At 54.5% G+C, this 16,597-nt stretch overlaps 1 protein-coding gene across 1 annotated transcript; it reads right to left on the reverse strand.

The window, feature by feature from the left end:
* Positions 1-202: 202 nt before the first annotated feature.
* On the reverse strand, positions 203-16,137 carry ANKRD52 (ankyrin repeat domain 52). Its single transcript, XM_049627353.1, has 28 exons — positions 15,700-16,137; positions 15,292-15,375; positions 14,734-14,812; positions 14,454-14,524; positions 13,236-13,436; positions 12,345-12,432; positions 12,060-12,202; positions 11,546-11,758; positions 11,223-11,301; positions 10,794-10,908; positions 10,528-10,610; positions 10,304-10,421; positions 10,029-10,097; positions 9,714-9,854; positions 9,557-9,637; positions 7,995-8,106; positions 7,718-7,789; positions 7,238-7,439; positions 6,889-6,976; positions 6,695-6,812; positions 5,868-6,087; positions 5,565-5,652; positions 5,373-5,456; positions 5,119-5,264; positions 4,817-4,899; positions 4,536-4,618; positions 4,262-4,353; positions 203-3,824 (listed from the first exon to the last, which is right to left on the reverse strand). The coding sequence occupies exons 1-28, from the start codon at positions 15,724-15,726 to the stop codon at positions 3,574-3,576; spliced, it is 3,231 nt and encodes a 1,076-aa protein (XP_049483310.1). The 5' UTR covers positions 15,727-16,137; the 3' UTR covers positions 203-3,573.
* Positions 16,138-16,597: the final 460 nt, after the last annotated feature.

The raw sequence follows: 16,597 nt of genomic DNA on the forward strand, positions 1-16,597 counted from the left end.
TGTGCCTGTTCCCAGCCCCTCCAGCCAGGCCCCAGCCTCACCTCTCAGGGTCCCTTCCAAGACCCGAGAGGTTTGGGGGATACAGCTGTAGAACCGTTCACTCTGGCCCCACGCCCCCCACCCCACCCCCAGCCCCTTCTCCCCTTCAAAGGTCCAGGGAGTAAGAAGGTGCTCGGGTGGGCAGACAGCGGTGGAAACAGTATTGAGTTTTCCTTTGGTTACATATTGAAGGCAAAGGTGAGCTGGACTTACAGTCAAAACGGATAGGGATGAGGAAGGAAGAGGGGCCATGCCGGGGTTGGAGAGGGAGGTAGACCCTCCTCAGCCCCTCCACCCCAAGGAACACATGTCTAAGTGGGGTGGCAGTCCCTCAGTCTCATCTCTCCCACCCCCCACAGCACCAAACAGAAGGAGAAGCCCCCTCCCCCAGGGGCTGCTCCCCACCCCAACCTGGGCTGTACATTCAGTGGTTTTCAGCAGTCCTATGGCTCAGGGGGCCACAGTGGGGGAGGTGGCCCATCAGTCTCAGTTGGACAGTGGCAGTGACCCGGGTTTGCTGGCCCATCCTAGGACCCGCAGTTTGTGCCATTTGTTTTTCTGAAGGATAGTACACAACCCTACCAAAGCCACCGCCCAATCAGAAACATCTCCCCAAAATCAGAAACTAAAAACTGGCTCTTATCTCGCCCTCTGATTCACACACCTGTTTCCCTGTCTCCTATGTAGCCCTCGCTCTGTCTCCTTTGCTGGGACCTGGGGCTGCTCCCAGGGTCCTCACTTAAAATAGGCCTTTTCTCAAAAGTGCTTATTACTTGAAGCAAGTGCTTTAGAGCTGCGGTGGGGAGAGGGGGAGGGGAGAGGGAGGGCAAAGGGAAGGAGGTGTTTCCTCCCCACCCTACCCCCTTAAGATTGGGGGGCATTCTGCCTGTTTTACTTCTCCACACCCGTTTAAGTCAAAGAGGTTTTAAAAAAAAAATCTTAACATTAAAATAAATATGCAGTCGCCATGAGAATGGTTAAAACGCTTCAAAAAACACTAAGGGCTGGGGAGCCCAGGGTGGGGTGTGGGATTTCCTTTGGCATAAGGAGAGGAGGCTGCTCATCCTCCACACCTCCTCACAGCCACATGAGGAAGGCAGAGGACTCCCCACAACCTGCCCCAGCACTGCTGACCGTGTGCTGAAGGGGCAGCAGGGGGACAGGCAGCCACCAGAAATCTCATCTAGCAAAACAATGGGGCTCCTGACAAATACTCAGAATCTTCCTGTCATCGCCAAACATTGATAAAGGAGAACACGACTGATACCTCAAGAGTCTTCTCTGGAGAATCCATCTCTCTGCTCCCCCTGCCCCCCCCCCCCACCCGGTCACCTAATTCCCAGCACCAAAATGAGAGGGAGGGGGTGGAATGGGAAGATTTCAGGAGAGACAGTTAAAGTTAGGGGCAAGCTTTGCAGAACCAGCGGGGGCGGGGGGGGGGGGGCTGCAGCCCTTAAGAGAGGTCACATTGATTGTCGTATAGGGGAGGGCAGGGTATGAAGGGAGGTGGGCAAGAGGGGCATCGCAAGGCCCTTTGGCTTTGAAAACAAAAATAAAAACTAAAAGCTGCACAATCCTTCTTACCAATAATGGTCATTTGGAAGCTTTGAAATGGTTTAGGAACTGAGGGTTAGGGGAAGCAAGACACAGAGGGGATAAAAAGAGACCATGACAAAAAAAAGCCAAAAAACAAACAAACAAACAAAACAAAAAGGACTTGGACAAACACCCCAGGCTTCAGGGAACCAGCATGAGGTATGGTTAAGGGTATCTGTTAGCGAGGCAGGGGTCCCTGGGATACCCCCTCCCCCCTCAGCCCACCCTTGGCAAGGGTGGCAAGACTTGCAGGAAAAACAACTGAAAAGTGGGTGAGGTTGTGAACAAAGCAAGCATGAGGGGGCGTAGGAGGGGAGGAGACTGAGGAATCCCCCGGAGGAGACCCTGTACTGTGTAAACAAAGCCTGTCCAGTTCTCAGGGGACAATACTGATGGCAGCCAAACTGGGCAAGGATGCACTGTGGGGGTGGAGGGGGCATGACCTCTATTCAAGTTCTGTGTCTTGGCCCCTGGCTGAGGTATTGAGTGTGAGGAAGGGAACACTGGGCTATGGGAGCGGGTCCAACTGTCCAGGAGGCTTAGCTGGGAGATGGATGGACAGGGCGTTTGAAGGGACCAGGGCCAAATTCAATGCTACATTTAGAGAGAAAACTGCCCCCTCCTCACTCTGGCCCAGTTTGGCTTTTGGGGTGCGACTTTTAGGAATCTTCTCAGTGCAGCCCCTAGCTCAATCCCATGTCTCCCTGCTGCTGGGAGGGCAGGGACCAAGCCTCAGTGTGTATTCGTCACTCCCTAGATCAGAGCTTCATCCTCACACCAGAGGGGAAGCCTGGGTCCCGAGTAGCCACGGTCCCTAGTCTGCCCTGCCCCTCCCACCATCTTTGGCTTCAGATCAGGAGTGACTGGGGGCGGTGGGTACTCTTGGACATAACGGAAGGTGGGGGTACAGAGGAACTATGGGTTTGGGGGGCACAGGAGGAAGAATATTGTCCTTCCCTCCCCACACATGCAAACACATGCCTGAAACACACAGGACATTCTAGGGCTGTGGTTTTGAAATGGGCAGGAAATTAATTTGTTTCTTCCCCTAAAGGATAAAATGCTTACTTAAAAATTCATGACAAGCCTCAAAGTTAAGGGAGAGGGGAGCCAGGGAGGGAATGGCCACAGGCTCTGCCCTCCCAAAAGAAGTTAAAAGAAAGAAGCAAGGTTAAAGTGCGTGGTTAGGGGACCAGGCCAGGAGTGGAAGGGAATCAGGGAGAAGCAGGCTGTGGGGGCAGAACCAGCCCTTGATTTGCATATGAGGAGCCAGGGGAGAGTGCAGGATTGGGGCCCAGGTACAGTAGTTGCTGCTTCAAGTGTTTTGCATTTGAACTTTTAGGGGTGATGGGGTACAGAAGTGGGGGAAAAGCTCCAGGCCCCAGTGCTAAATACCCTCCCCCCTCATCCACTAGCTGCCCCTGAAGGGGGAGGGGGACACCCCCAGAGTGCTCACACAGTACCAGAAATTAAGGCTTCTCACTGCTGCGGGGATGGAGGGGCCAGCCGAGCAGGGAGGCAGTGATGGGTATGGAAGAAGAGGAGGGATCTGCCTGGCAGTAGGGGCAGGGGTGGGGGGACACAAAGAGGAGAAACAGAGGAAAGGGTGGGGGGAGTTGGCAGCAGAAAGGGGGAACTGAGAGATGGGGTAAAAGAGAGGGTAGCCAGGCATTTAGCAATCATTTGGGGACACTTGGCAGAAGGGGCTGCCCTGGGGGTGCCAAGGGCCTGGGGTGCTCCCTGTTGGTCCCAGACCCTTGCCAGGCCAGGATGGTGTGGCAAAGGGGTGAGCAGCTGCTCCCCAGTGCATTTTTCCCCCCTCTGTCCCCCCCCACCCAGTCGTGTTCTCCTTTAAAGTGCCCTAAATGTATAGACTTTTTCTAAATAAATAGAATAAGATATCAAGCCACCGGCAGGGGGAGGGACACTGATGGGGGGCTACTCCGAATAGCAGCCGTCTAACCCAATGGCGCCGTGCCGCTCCTGACTGTAGGGGCAGGAGGCCCCATGGGGCAGGGCGCCGCAGCCACCCACCGTCTTGGCTGCTGCGATGCCGCAGTTCTTGAGCAGGCTGAAGCTGAAAGGACTGACGGCGTCCTTGGGTGGGAAAGGCTTCATGGTGGAGAGGATCAAGGCCAGGCAGTCTGCCACATCTTTGTTGGGGGCGCAGGCCAGCGCTGGGGTGTGACCTGTAGGGCGGAGGGGGAAAATTGAGGCACAGGGTCCTGTACCCCCGGGGCCCCATCCACCCTCTGCCAGGCCCTGAGCTCTCATCTGTGGAGGGTAGCCAAGGTGGGCAAGAGCCCAGCACAATCAGAATTCAAGGGCTATGAGGGCCCAGGGGCACCAACAGGCAGACTGTCAAAGTGTGGGGTAAAGGGTGGAGTGCGGGGGACAGAAGTCTGGGAGGCTGAGGTGTGTGGAAGGTCTTCCTGAGGACCCTGCTGGCTCCCCCTAGTTCCGTCAGATTCCCCTCAGAAATGCTAGCGTATTGGTATTGGGTCCCTGCTCTGAAGAGTTCCCCTGGGAAAAAAACCCAGTTTATAGCAAAGTTAAGAAGTCACCTCCTGAAGAATGTCCCTGACCCCAAACCCAGGAGAGGCGGGGGGCTCTGGACCCCACCCACCTTCTTCATCCACAGCCAGCACTGTGGCCCCACGACTTAGCAGGGCCTGCACCACAGAAGCTAGACCATTCCGGGCAGCAATGTGGAGTGGCCTTGGAAGAAAGGAAAAAAAGAACAAGAAATCAGTGAGATCCAAGCTGCCTTTTTACATCCAGCCAGAGTAGCAAGACTGCTGAACAGATACTGTGAGCTCTAGAGAGCCCCCAGAATGCATGTGGCTCTTTCTTACCCATCTGCCTCCCCTAGCCAGGCTCCCCCTTCCCCGGGAACTCACATTTGCAGCGCACTGTTGGTAGCATTGATAAGGCCAAGGTCTTGGGTTTCTGCCAGGATCATGAGGGCACATTTCTCATGGCCCTGAGGAAGAAGAACAGAGATGGAGTGGAGGCAGACAGGCTATAGAGCAGGAGTTGGGAAGGGTTCAGGGGACAAAAAGCTATACAGGCTGGACAATCCTGATTGCCACTCCAGTCCTCTCTCCAACTGGGCAGACCCACCCCCCTCATCAAGCCCACCCCCTTACGTGGCCCTCACCACCACCAATCCAGGCCACACCTTGCTACAAGCCAAGTGGAGGGCAGTGTTCTTGTTCTCATCCAGCACAGTAAGGTCTGCCTTCCCTCGATACAGCAGAAATTCTGCAAGAGAAAGGGGGCAAAGGAGTGATGCCTTCCCTCCAGAGCAGCAGCCCTCATGGCTCCCGGCCCTCCCATCTGCATATACTTTGCATCCCATCTGCAGAGGAGGGAAATAACCAAATACATGACTCCTGTTTCCTGAGCCCCACAGGCAGGGCTGCCCCATCTTGCAGAAACCCAAGGGGGAGCTCCTCCCTTCCACACGTGGCCCCTACACACCCACAGCAGCGGTCTGGCCGTTCTCGGCCGCCGTCATGAGCGCAGTGCGGCCAGTGTGGTCAGTGGCGTTCACCTCGGCTTGATGCTGCAGTAGCATCCGGAGCCCAGATACATTGTCCGCGAAGGCAGCGGCGTGAAGAGGGGTCCTGCAGTGTGGGGGTCAGGGCAGAATGAGAATAGAGGGCTCATTCGCCTGAGCAGAAAAAGGAGGCCAGAGGTGACCGGGGCTTCTCCCTAAGCCTTGTACCACTCACCGTCCTTTGGCATCTCGGCTGTTCACAATCTTGGCACCCAGAGCTCCCAGCAGCATCTCTGTGGTGCTGTCCTGGTTATTAATTCTGGGGGGGAAAGGAAAGGTCAACAGGAAGGACAAGAAAAATGGAATGCCTGTCCTAAGCCCAGGTCACAGAACCTCAAGTGGGGCTGAAGCACAGGAAGGGACTTACACTGCACAGTGCAAAGGAGTGAAGGGGTTTCCCTCCAGGTATGAAAACGGGCTGTGTTCAAGTAACAACTCCAGACAATCTTCATGTCCTGAGCAGGAGAAAGGGAGAGCCGTGGGGGTGGAGAGAGATGACAACAAGGTTCCCAACATCTGTCCTGTGCCATCTCTGGACACTCCATTCCACTTCCAGATCAAGATTAACCCACGTCCCTCCCTCAATCCATGGGTCTGTGGTCTCTGTTCTGGTCTGTCCTCCCCCATATCGCACCCCCGTTCTTATGCTGCCAGGGCCCCAGGCCCGCACCAGTGTAGGAGGCCCAGTGCATGGGCGAGTATCCACTGTAGTCCACGCCAGCATCCAGGGGGTCTGTGGAAAGGGCGGCCTGCAACAGCGTCCGCAGCACTGCAGTGTGGCCGCAGGCTGAGGCCAGATGGATGGGGGTGCGGCCCTTGAAGTCTCGGCACAGCACAAATGCGTCGTGGTCCAGCAGGGCAGCCAGGCAGTCCTCACAGCCAGTCACTGCCTGTAGATGACATGATGGTGTGAGGGAGGGTGAAGGGCCACTCCCTTTCAAACAGCCAGTCACTGGAGCTGGCCCAGGCATAAGAACCACTTCCAGGGCTCCAATCGTTATTTTCACAGCAACCACACTAAATGTTAGGACTCCTTCCTTCCTCCATTCTCTCTATGCCAACAGACAACCAGAATGGCAAGAGTGAATTCGGGCACTCTGGAGTAGTGGGGGGACAAATTGCAAGGTAATTGCAATTGACTAAGGGATCAAAGAGTCCCCTGGGATGAAGAGGAGACGGCTTTGGGACAGGTGATCATGGAGAAGGACTGGGACAGTGGCATCATTATCCAGTGGGTCAGGACCAGAGTCTGGGTATCCTGGAGCAGAGTGTGAGTAGTGAGCATGTGGCTGTATGAGATTACAAAGCAAGGGAATCAGAAAGATCAGCTACACATGTCAGGTACTCATCCTGGAGCAAACGTAGTAAGACCCAATAAGACCCTGGGCACAAAATCCTGGCCCACCTGCTAGGCAATTTGCTGTCCTACTTCTGATGGGTCCTGTGCTCCCATGTCCAGGCCTGTCTGTGAGCAGCCCCACCCAGGAGGTCACTCACCCCACGGTGGAGGGCGGTGCGGCCCCGGAGGTCAGCAGCATCAGCTGTGGATCCTTTCTCTAGCAGCAGATGGACACAATCCACGTGGCCATTCATGATGGCCAGCATCAGTGGGGTTCTACAGAGGGGGCGGGAGACAGATGAGGGCCAGCAGGGACAGGAAAACCCGCATCCTACCCCTGGCCCACACTCACTGTCCATAGGCATCCATGACATCAGTGATGTCGGCGCGTTCCCCACTGTCGATCAGCAAGTGCAGGGAGTCAGTGTGGCCAGAGGCAGCTAAGAGAAAAGGCCTGTGTCAGGGCATGGTCAAGGGGAAGGAGGCAGCCAGGTCAAGCATTAAGGACTCCAGGGTGGAGATCATGGAAGGACCTGGGGCAGGCTGAAGTCTTGGGGGATAGGAAGCCACGAATCAGGACTTGAAGTTCTCCTCACCCTGCTTCACTCCCAACCCCAATCCCATTCGGGAGGGATCTGGGACCAGTCTCCAAGGCCTGGTGTGGCAAGGGGAGGTACCAGCAGCCTAAAGGGGGTACTAACCAGCAGCGTGCAGGGGTGTCCACTTGCGTTTGCGCTCCTTGATGAGAGCAGAGGCGCCATGGGCCGTAAGCACCTCCACACACTCAGTAGAGCCTCGCTCAGTGGCCAGGAAGAGCGCGGTCCGGCCCTTGTGGTCCCTTACATCCAGATTCACCAGCGTCTCAGCCAGTGTCTTCAGGGCTTCACAGTGACCGTTGTAGGCCTGGAGGGGAGCAGGCAACCAATGGAAACAGCTTGGGACACTGCCCTCACTCTGCTCTTGGGCCCCCTGGGGGAAACTCCAGGCAGCAGTCCTCCCCATGAGCTCCCTGGGTCCCTCAGACTCTTCACCTACACTACACCCAACCCTGGGCACTGCCTGCCTGCCACGTCCCCCCAAGAAAGCAGAAGCCAGGACAGATTCACAAAGGCTTGCACCTGTGTGTGGACCAAAGGGCAGGCAGGGACAAGGAAGGCAAGAGGAAAAGACCTGGGACTCACAGCTAAGTGCAAAGGGCTAACTGGAATGGTGCTCTCCACATCCTCCAGGCAGTTAAAGGACATTTCTAAGAGCTGCAACGGACAGAAGAGTAGGCGCTGAGGTTCTCAAACTCCCAAAATGTTATCCCCTGTCCCCTACCCACAGTAATGCCCTACACCCCTGGACCTAGAGACCATATCTGAGTCAACCACCCCTCGGTTTCAGAATTCACAGACACAAAGGTGACTATGAGCCCTGCCCCTGCTTCCTCTCCTCCAGGCCAGATCCCACACGTACCAGTTCGAGGTTCTGTCTGTTGCCGTAGGCGGCTGCATAGTGCACAGCTGTGTAGCCCTGCCTGTCCCGCAGGGAGGGGTCTGCACCGTTATCCAGTAAGAACTCCAGACAGCTGGGGGGCAGGGGTAGACTGTGAGGCAGGGACAGGCCCAGCTGGTGAGGGCCCAGGTGCGGGCAAAGCAGAGGAGAGGTGCAAGGGAGCTCCTCCAGGCCTAGCTGGCCAACACCCATCCGCTGCTCTAGGAAGGCTAACTCCTGCCCGTTCAACCCTTCCACTTGAGACCCACCACTTCCTTCACATCAGCTCTGAACTACTCTGGCTCCAATGCCTTTCTTTATCCTTGGAACGCTCTCCTAGAGAATCTAGAGCATAATTATGTTATCAACCTGCCAATCGACACTTCCCCCTACCTCCAGACATGCTGACCCCTTGCCTTGAATGCCTTCTCCTTCCAGCCCATCTGAAGAAGAAGTCCTACTCATTCAAACTCAGTCCCAGCATCCTCTCCTCTGTGAGGCCTTCCCTAACCTTCCCAGTGAGGTGCCTCTTCCTCTGTACTCCCTTGGTACCCTTCTCATAACGTAGTACGACTAGCAGTAATAATAATCTAGTATTTAGCACTTACTATGTGTCAAGCACTATTCTAAGCACTTCATGTGTATGAAATCATTTAATCCTCATAACGACCCCACAAGGCAGCTACTACTCTTATTCCTTATGATGGTTAAGGAAACAGAGGCACAGAGAGGTTAAGTTGTCAAAGCTTGGATTTTCTTGGATTGTAAATATCCTTTTTAAAAAAAAAATGTTTTATTTCACAACACTTTTAGATTTATAGACAAACTGTGAACATAGGACACAGTCCCCATTTACTCTGCATCATTTTCTCTATCATTAACATTCTACATTAAAAAGCGTAAATGCCCTTTCATTTATCTTTCCCAACAGATCATTAGCTTTCAAAGGCAGAAATTTGGGGTAATTTGTCTTTTATCCTTAGCATCTAGCACAGTACTTGGTACCTAATAAGTAAATCCTCACTTAAATCTTGTTGAATAGGGGCGCCTGGGTGGCTCAGTCGGTTAAGCGTCCGACTTCAGCTCAGGTCACGATCTCACAGTCCGTGAGTTCGAGCCCCGCGTCGGGCTCTGGGCTGATGGCTCAGAGCCTGGAGCCTGCTTCCGATTCTGTCTCCCTCTCTCTCTGCCCCTCCCCCGTTCATGCTCTGTCTCTCTCTGTCTCAAAAATAAATAAACGTTAAAAAAAATTAAAAAAAAAAAAAAATCTTGTTGAATAAATAAAAGGCTTTGTGCATTAAGTTTTTCTGATTGTCTCAAGAAGACCATCCGTTCCCTGAGGGAAGGAACTGTGTCTCATACTTTTGTTTTCACCCACAATGCTTAGTCCAGGATTAAGCTCAGATCGCTCCCAACACACTGCTGGCTGGCCAACAGCAAGCAGCAGAAATGAGGTGGCAGGACGGGGAGTGGATGGGAGAATCACGGGACCAGAGCTGGCACTGCTGGGAAAGTACATCCCAGGGGTCTTCTCGGCTACTCACAAGAAGGCCTCCTTCCTGCGGGACTCCTTCAGTGGCTCGTCCTCTTCAGCATCGTGGCTGGACGATGAGTGGGGTTCCGCTCTGGAGGACAGAGAGTGAAGTCAGGGGAGGCTCACGGAGGTGAACAGGGCTGAGAAGGCCAAAGTGAGAGTCTCACCTCCTGTAGGTGTCAGAGGCGGCAGCGTAGTGGAGGGGAGAACAGCCTTTACAGTCAGCCTCGTTGACACCCGCCCCAGCAGTCACCAGTGTGACTGCACACTGGTAGCTGCCATTGGCGGCTGCATAGTGCAGTGGGGTCCTGAGGAAAAAAGAATGAATAAAAGAATCAAGGGCAGACCCAAATGCAACCACACGAGCAGCCTAAAGCTGCTCTGCAATACTCTCCTCACTTAGTCTCCAAGTTGCTACCACTCCCTCCACCATTTATCTCTTTTAGGACACTCCCCGTGCCTACTGCTGCATATTGACACACCTTCCAAATTTGTCTCTCCTCCTCAAGTCAGCTCCACTGCTCAACAGCAAATTAAGACATTCAACATTCCTAAAAGGAAGGAGGATGAGGGTTAAGAGAACGAGAGCCTCAAAGAGGAGCCACAGGCACAGGGAGGGGCTAAGGAAGGATGGCACTGGACAGCCCTTTCTGCTGTGATTGCTCTCACTGTGACAGGCAGAGAGACCTGGGCAGCAGAGAAGGGTCCAGACCCTTGCCCAGATCTCTTCTCAGCACCTGGAAGTGAGAGAACGTACCCTCCAGAAGCAGCAGCATGAAGACAGGTGCGGCCAAGGTTGTCAGGCGTATTGATGTCAAACCCAGCTGAAAGCACATGCTCGTTGCTGAGTGAAGATACAATGCTGTACAGCTGACCTGCAGGGCCAGAACAGCACAGATCCCATCTGAGCGCACTGAACAGAGTGGGAAAAGGCCTCTACTCACCCACCCGTACCCAACCCCCCAACCAGTCAGCACATACCTGAGGAAAGAAGCTTACGACAACAGTCAGAGAATCCAAAGAGAACAGCTAAATGCAGAGGGAACATGTCGTGAATGCCGCGCCTGGAGAGAAGTTGAGGGACTCAGTCCTTAAGTCAAGGAGGGACCAGTTACAGACTTCTTTTCTGTGGCCCCCCCACCAGCCTAGGAGACAGTGAGGTTCCACAAGCTTCCCTTTGGCAAGCTTCTTTGTGCCTCCACGTTTGATGTGAGCAGACACTACAGATCTAAGGGGCCCTGACTCACCGGGCGGTATCCGCGCCATTGGTCATGAGGGTGCTGATGAGTAGCTCGTGTCCGTAGCGAGCAGCCACGTGCAGTGGCGTGTTCCCAAATTTGTCAGCACAATCAATCTCGCTGCCTGTGAGGGGATGCACACACACAAACTCAGGCAGACCTGAGGCTCCAGACCACTCATACCAGTCAGCTACCACACAAGTGCTCGTTATGTGCCACATCCCAAGCTAAGCATTCCACATGTGTTATCTTGTCTGTAAGCCTCAGGGGATGGGGCATGCAGACCTGGGCCATTTCTACAGGTGCCTTGCTCAGAGCTCTCGGTGCCGATCCTGACTGGAAGATATGGGAGGTAGACTAAGGAAAGAAAAGGGTTTCTAGGGATGAGTTCTCCGGGGGAGGGAGAAGAAGGGAGCACAAAGTCTCCCAAGTCCATACCATTCTGGATGAGGATCTGGGAGCGGGTGAAACGACCATGGATGGCAGCCATGTGCAGAGGACTTTTCCCTTCCTTGCTCTGTGAAAACATGGCAATTTTTTTTTCAGTGCAAAGCACAGGGAATACCCTATTCCCCCTTTGAAAGGACACATCTCTGAGGACGGAGTGGTCATATGGACATCTGCTCAGCCCACACTCTCCTGGGTCCCTGACAAGGTCTGATCAACCCAGGAGGCAAGTGGACAATTCCCCAGACTTATGCAGAGGGGAAGATATGGTCAGGACCTCCAGAGCTAGGTTGCAGCCTCATCCCTTCAGGCACCTGGTAGTTGACATCAGCCCCGTTATTGACCAACAGCTCCAAGCAGAGAGCGCCATTGGTAGAGACTGCAGCCACATGCAGCGGCGTGAAGCCCTTGTCATTTGGCTGGTTGACATTGGCTCCTGCATTCACCAGCTCAATAGCCACAGCATCCTGGCCCAGGTAGCAGGCGATGTGCAAAGCTGTGTTTCCAAAAGCATTGGGCTCATCAATCTGGATTTTCAGGGGTACAAGTAAAGGGATAGGGAGGTATCAGTTTAAACAAAGTGGAAGCTGGCATAGATAACCTAGAAAATCCCAGAATCCCAACAACTGCCTGAGATACCTTGGGTTCCTGACTCGATAGACTGAGGGCACTATTACTTACGGTAAGCATTATTCACCATATCTCACTATATCCTGCCCACCTCCCAAAACCACTCCAACAATCCCAGCACCCTCATGTCTCCATACACAGACTCTGACCTCCAACTCCATGCCCTTAGTGCCCAGCCCCAGTGCTCAGCACCCTGACCTCAGCCCCCATCCGGAGCAGGTACTTCACCACTTCAATTTGGCCACTGGCAGCAGCTGTGTGGAGAAGCCCATAGCCCTTGCGGTCCTTGCAGCTGAGGTCCGCTCCCCGTGCCACCAGCAGTTTCAGGACCTCCAAATGCCCTAGGAAGAGAGAAGAAGCTCTCAAGGGGGTGGAGGGTGAACTAAGACCCTGGGTGTCTCTCTCCAAAGGCTGCAATCCCCATCCCTGCCTTGGGAAATCCTAAATGTCAAATTCCTACTCTTCCCATGAACCCTTTCTCACCTAGAAAAGCTGCCCAGTGCAGAGGCTGCCGCTCCTTTTTATCACAAACATTCAGGCTGGCTCCCTTGTTCAGGAGCAGGTTCACCGTCTGTATCAGGATATGAAACACACCTGTTCATGCTTTCAGTGTACCTAAGGGCAGGTACCTAAGCCAGGTTCATGCTTTCAATGTACCTAAGGGCAGAAGCCTCAGCTCCTGAAAAGGCTGAGGCACCCAAATGTCTTTGTTCTTGAACAGAACAATCTGGAGAACTAGAGGGAACAGAGAAAGCAGAGACTAAGAAGGAGATCCCAGAGAGATTTGGAAGTCTGAGGGAAACTCAAGGGAGTGTTTTCATTTGATTTGGTGGTTCTTCTTTTTTTTTTTAATGTGTATTTATTTAGAGAGTGAGAAAAAGAGAGAGAGCGCACATGCACAAACAGGGGAGGGACAGAGAGAGAATCCCAAGCAGGCTCCATGCTGTCAGTGCAGAGCCCAAGGTGGCCAGAGCCCATAGTCACAAGCCGTAAGAAGATCATGACCTGAGCTGAAATCAAGGGCTGAATGCTTAACCAACTGAGCCACTTGGGCACCCCATGAGCTGGTGGTTCTTAAATTCTTTTGAATAATCTTCAAAAACATTTTGAAAGACATGGACACTCGCTTCAGAAAAAGGCATGTATGCAAACATTTTCCATGCGACTTCAGAGTTTATCACCCTCTTGAAGACCAAGTCAAGAATTTCAATCTAACCCGACCATTCGTTTGGTGCTTGAGCCCAAGTGTTTATATAGTCATCCAGGCTGCTTTTCCTCAGACCTGATGACCCAGAAGCAGAGGAAGATGAGTGGGAAGGGAAGCAAAGACAAAGGGAAGGCACTAGACCAGGCACGGATTAGAGCGGTCCTCACCTCTAGATGCCCACTATGCACTGCATGATGCAAGGCACTGCGCCCGCTCCTGTCAGCCACATTGAGGCTGCTCAACAGGGGTGCCAGAGCCTCAGCACACTTCGTGGCCCGGTTGGCGGCAGCCACATGCAATGGTGTCTGCCACAGCTTGTCCCGGGCATTCACATCTGCTGAATGTGCCAGCAGCAATCCCAGCACCTTCTGTTAAGGAGCAGGGGATAAGAAAGAGAATACAGGGGGAGCAGGAGGTAAAACAATAGTGGAGGGAAGAATAGGTCAGCCTGGCACATGTGGCCCCATCCCCCCAGCACAGTGTCTTCTCATTTTTCCAACATATGTAGCCTCTCAATACCTACTTCCCATCTTCTGGATCTTTCTAGAACTTAAAATTTTCCCTACCTTGCTGAGAAAAAAATGCCCCTTCCTTTTCCTCAAGTCACCTGGTATCACTCCCCAACTCAGACCCTGATCAACCATATAGCTACTACCAAGCAAATCCACATAAGTAGAGGATGCCAATCCTTCACTATTTCTAGGAAAAATACACACTCCTGCCTTAATGCCCGAATACCCTCCTTCAGTCCTTCCATAGGCACCAAAATCATTTCCGTTACCTCAGTAAGTGAACAGATACTGGTTCCTCTCCAAAACCCAGGCTAAAATGTCCCTCCTAATCACAACACACCCTATTCCTGTTGGCCTTAGTCCCTCCCCCTGGTGGATGGAGCCAGGGAAGTGACCATCAAACCAAGAGGGAGGTCTCCTTTTCCTCCTGCTCTTCAAGGTTGATGGACCCAATTGATGAGGCAAGTTTGACCCCTGTGCTGTCAACTTTGATGCTGCTTGAGAGGCAGGAAGGCAACACATCACTACCCCCAATCCCTCCATCACAAGGTAAGAAATCTCAGTGCCCAGAGGGGGATCAGACTCCAAGGTGGCCCCCCGGGGAAGGATGAGTCACTCAGGCCTGGCAGCAGGGCCCCCTGCAGTCTGCCAGCCCAGTGTTAAGCTCTCCCCTGACGTCACATCAGCTGGCAACATTCAGCCCCCCCTTACCAGCCAGTTCTAGGGGTAGGAGGGAGGGGCCAAGGTCTAGTATCCTGACCTAGGGGTAGATCAGCTTGTAGGGCAGAGAGATGAGGCTCTCCAATCCTTAACTTCCACCTTTAACCAACTCATCCTCTTTTGGAAGGGTGAAAGGACATAGGATGCCGATACCTCATTTCGGGAAGCAGCAGCACGATGAAGAGGGGTCAGCCACAGTGTGTCCTTAGCATTGACATTAGCACCTATGGGGATATAATTTTCTCTTTTGGTGGGAGGTTGAGAGCAAGTGGGGAAGGAAGCCAGTAATCAGGCCAGGGGATATGGATGGAGATGAAGCCTCTCCCAGACCAAACACCAGAGAACAATTCTTAGATACAAAAAAAAAAAAAAAAAAGGCTCTTTCCTCAGGTCCCCTCCCTATGTGCCACACCTTCCAGCTCCCCACTTTCACCTGACATCAGTAGCAACTGGAGGATGGGGACATCGCCTACGTAGGCAGCAGCATGCAATGGGGTCCGCCTCTCTTGGTCCTGGGAAGGCAGAAAAGAGCAGTGGCTGTGACGCTGAACTATCACAGACCCCAGCCCCGGTCTTAGAGCTCCAGGCCTTTCCCCACCTCTTCCCATAGGTTCGAAAGCCTCCTAAATCCCAATCCTAAGTTAAAACAAGAACCTAGGGAGGGCAGAGTCAGAGTCAGAGAGTCAGGAGTCAAGGGGTCAGGGCCAGGGGGCTGTGAGCAGTCTCCTTCTTCCAGGAGGGGTGGGGGCGCTGCAAACACTGATGGTTCAGGAGAGAACACCTTTTCTGGGCATCTTTAGCTTCACTGGTCTATGCTTCAAGCCTGACCTGTTCTCCATCTCCAAATGTAGAGCAGGCGCCCATCCCAGGGTAGAAAGTGCTGCGGCCTCATCCTAGCCAAGGAGCCACGGAGCCGCCCCACTGTTTGGGAGGGGTCCAGAACACCAGGGCCCAGATTACTGGCTCATCATTCTCCCTGATCCCAACTCACCAGTACATTTATGTTCTCCTTCTGCGAGAGGAGGGAACGCACTTCCTCCACATCTCGGCTAAAGATGGCCTGGACCAGGGGCGGCTGCAGGGAGAACCAGCGTTCAAAGAGCGGGCCGGAGCGGAACTAGGAGTGGGGGGCTGGGGTGGGGGGACACCTGGTTTGATGAGGGGCGTCGCTGTAGGGGCTCCGCTCGGGGGTCCTGGCTGCAGGGGACTCCCGCGGTGTGTTGGCCAGTCGCCAGGCCCCCAAGGACACCGGCTTGGTTGAGGGGAGCACGGCGTGGGGCGGGGCGGGAGCCGCGGGAGCCCCGGGCTCGGGCCCAGCCTAGGCCGCACATCCCCGGGCTCGCGTGGCGGCTGCGCCGGGCTGAGGAAGGAGGAAGCGGGCAAGGACAGGAGGGCTGACCTGGTCCGTGATGCTGAGGATCCCCATGGCCCGGCCCGGGCTCCGTCCGCATCGAGCTCCCGGCGGCGGCGGCGGCGGCTCCACCGGGGACACGGGGCGGCCCAGGCGGCGGCTGCGGCGGCGGCTGCGGGGAGAGCGCGGCCCCGCCTACCGGGGGGCGGGCGAGCGGGAGCCCGCAGCGCTCCCTGGCGGCCGTCCTGGGCCGGGCCGCGGGGCTCTTGCCGCGCAGACGGCTCTCGGCCTGGCGCCCTCCGCCCCGCCCTGGCTCCGGGAACGGCCCCGGCACCCCCGACTTCGCGCTTTGGTTCTCTGGCTCCCCAAGCCGCCGTGGTGTGCTCTCTGCTCCAGTCTGGAGGCCCAGGACTTTTTCTCACAAGACCCTACCGGCAACCCGAGCCTTGGCCCTGCGGTGCCTCCCACCACAATGCCTCCGCCGGAGCTAACTCCTCCCGTCAGCGATTACATGCCCCCGAACCCCCCCCCCCCCATAGACTTGGGGAAACAGGGGCGTGGAGATCTGGGTATTATATATGGCAATAGCCCCAGAGAGAAGAAAGACTCGTATCTCTACTGGCAGTGACATGAGTTGGGGAGAGAGGAAGTAGCAAAAGTGCTCAAACTGCCGAGAGAAATCTCAAAACGGACTCTCCAGCTGCAGAAAATCCCCCACAAAGAAGCTGGGACAGCCGGCAGCTGAAGAAGGCCTCCAAAGCCAACAGAAGAAGCACTTTTCGAATTCCCAATTACTCCATTGCCAGGTTAAGGTGGTAGGCCGGCTACACTTTAAAAGGCTCTACGGCTTCTCCCCAGAAAAGGGTGGGGGTGCTTCCCTTCCTGTATTGGAGAGGCCAGAGAACAGCCAATCAGGCAAGATCTGGATGGAGGTCCTCCCAACCCA

This window comes from Panthera uncia, chromosome B4 (assembly GCF_023721935.1).
Source record: "Panthera uncia isolate 11264 chromosome B4, Puncia_PCG_1.0, whole genome shotgun sequence".
Lineage (NCBI taxonomy): Eukaryota > Metazoa > Chordata > Mammalia > Carnivora > Felidae > Panthera > Panthera uncia.

Bases quoted from the DNA above. Each gene is read 5' to 3' on its own strand.
- ANKRD52 (XM_049627353.1), bottom strand. From the start codon at position 15,726: ATGGGGATCCTCAGCATCACGGACCAG. The intron at 7,440-7,717 runs GTGAGTCCCAGG...GCTCCCCTCCAG, and splicing joins TTAGCCCTTTGCACTTAGCT to GCCTACAACGGTCACTGTGA. The intron at 4,619-4,816 runs GTGTGGCCTGGA...CTTCTTCCTCAG, and splicing joins TCCACTTGGCTTGTAGCAAG to GGCCATGAGAAATGTGCCCT.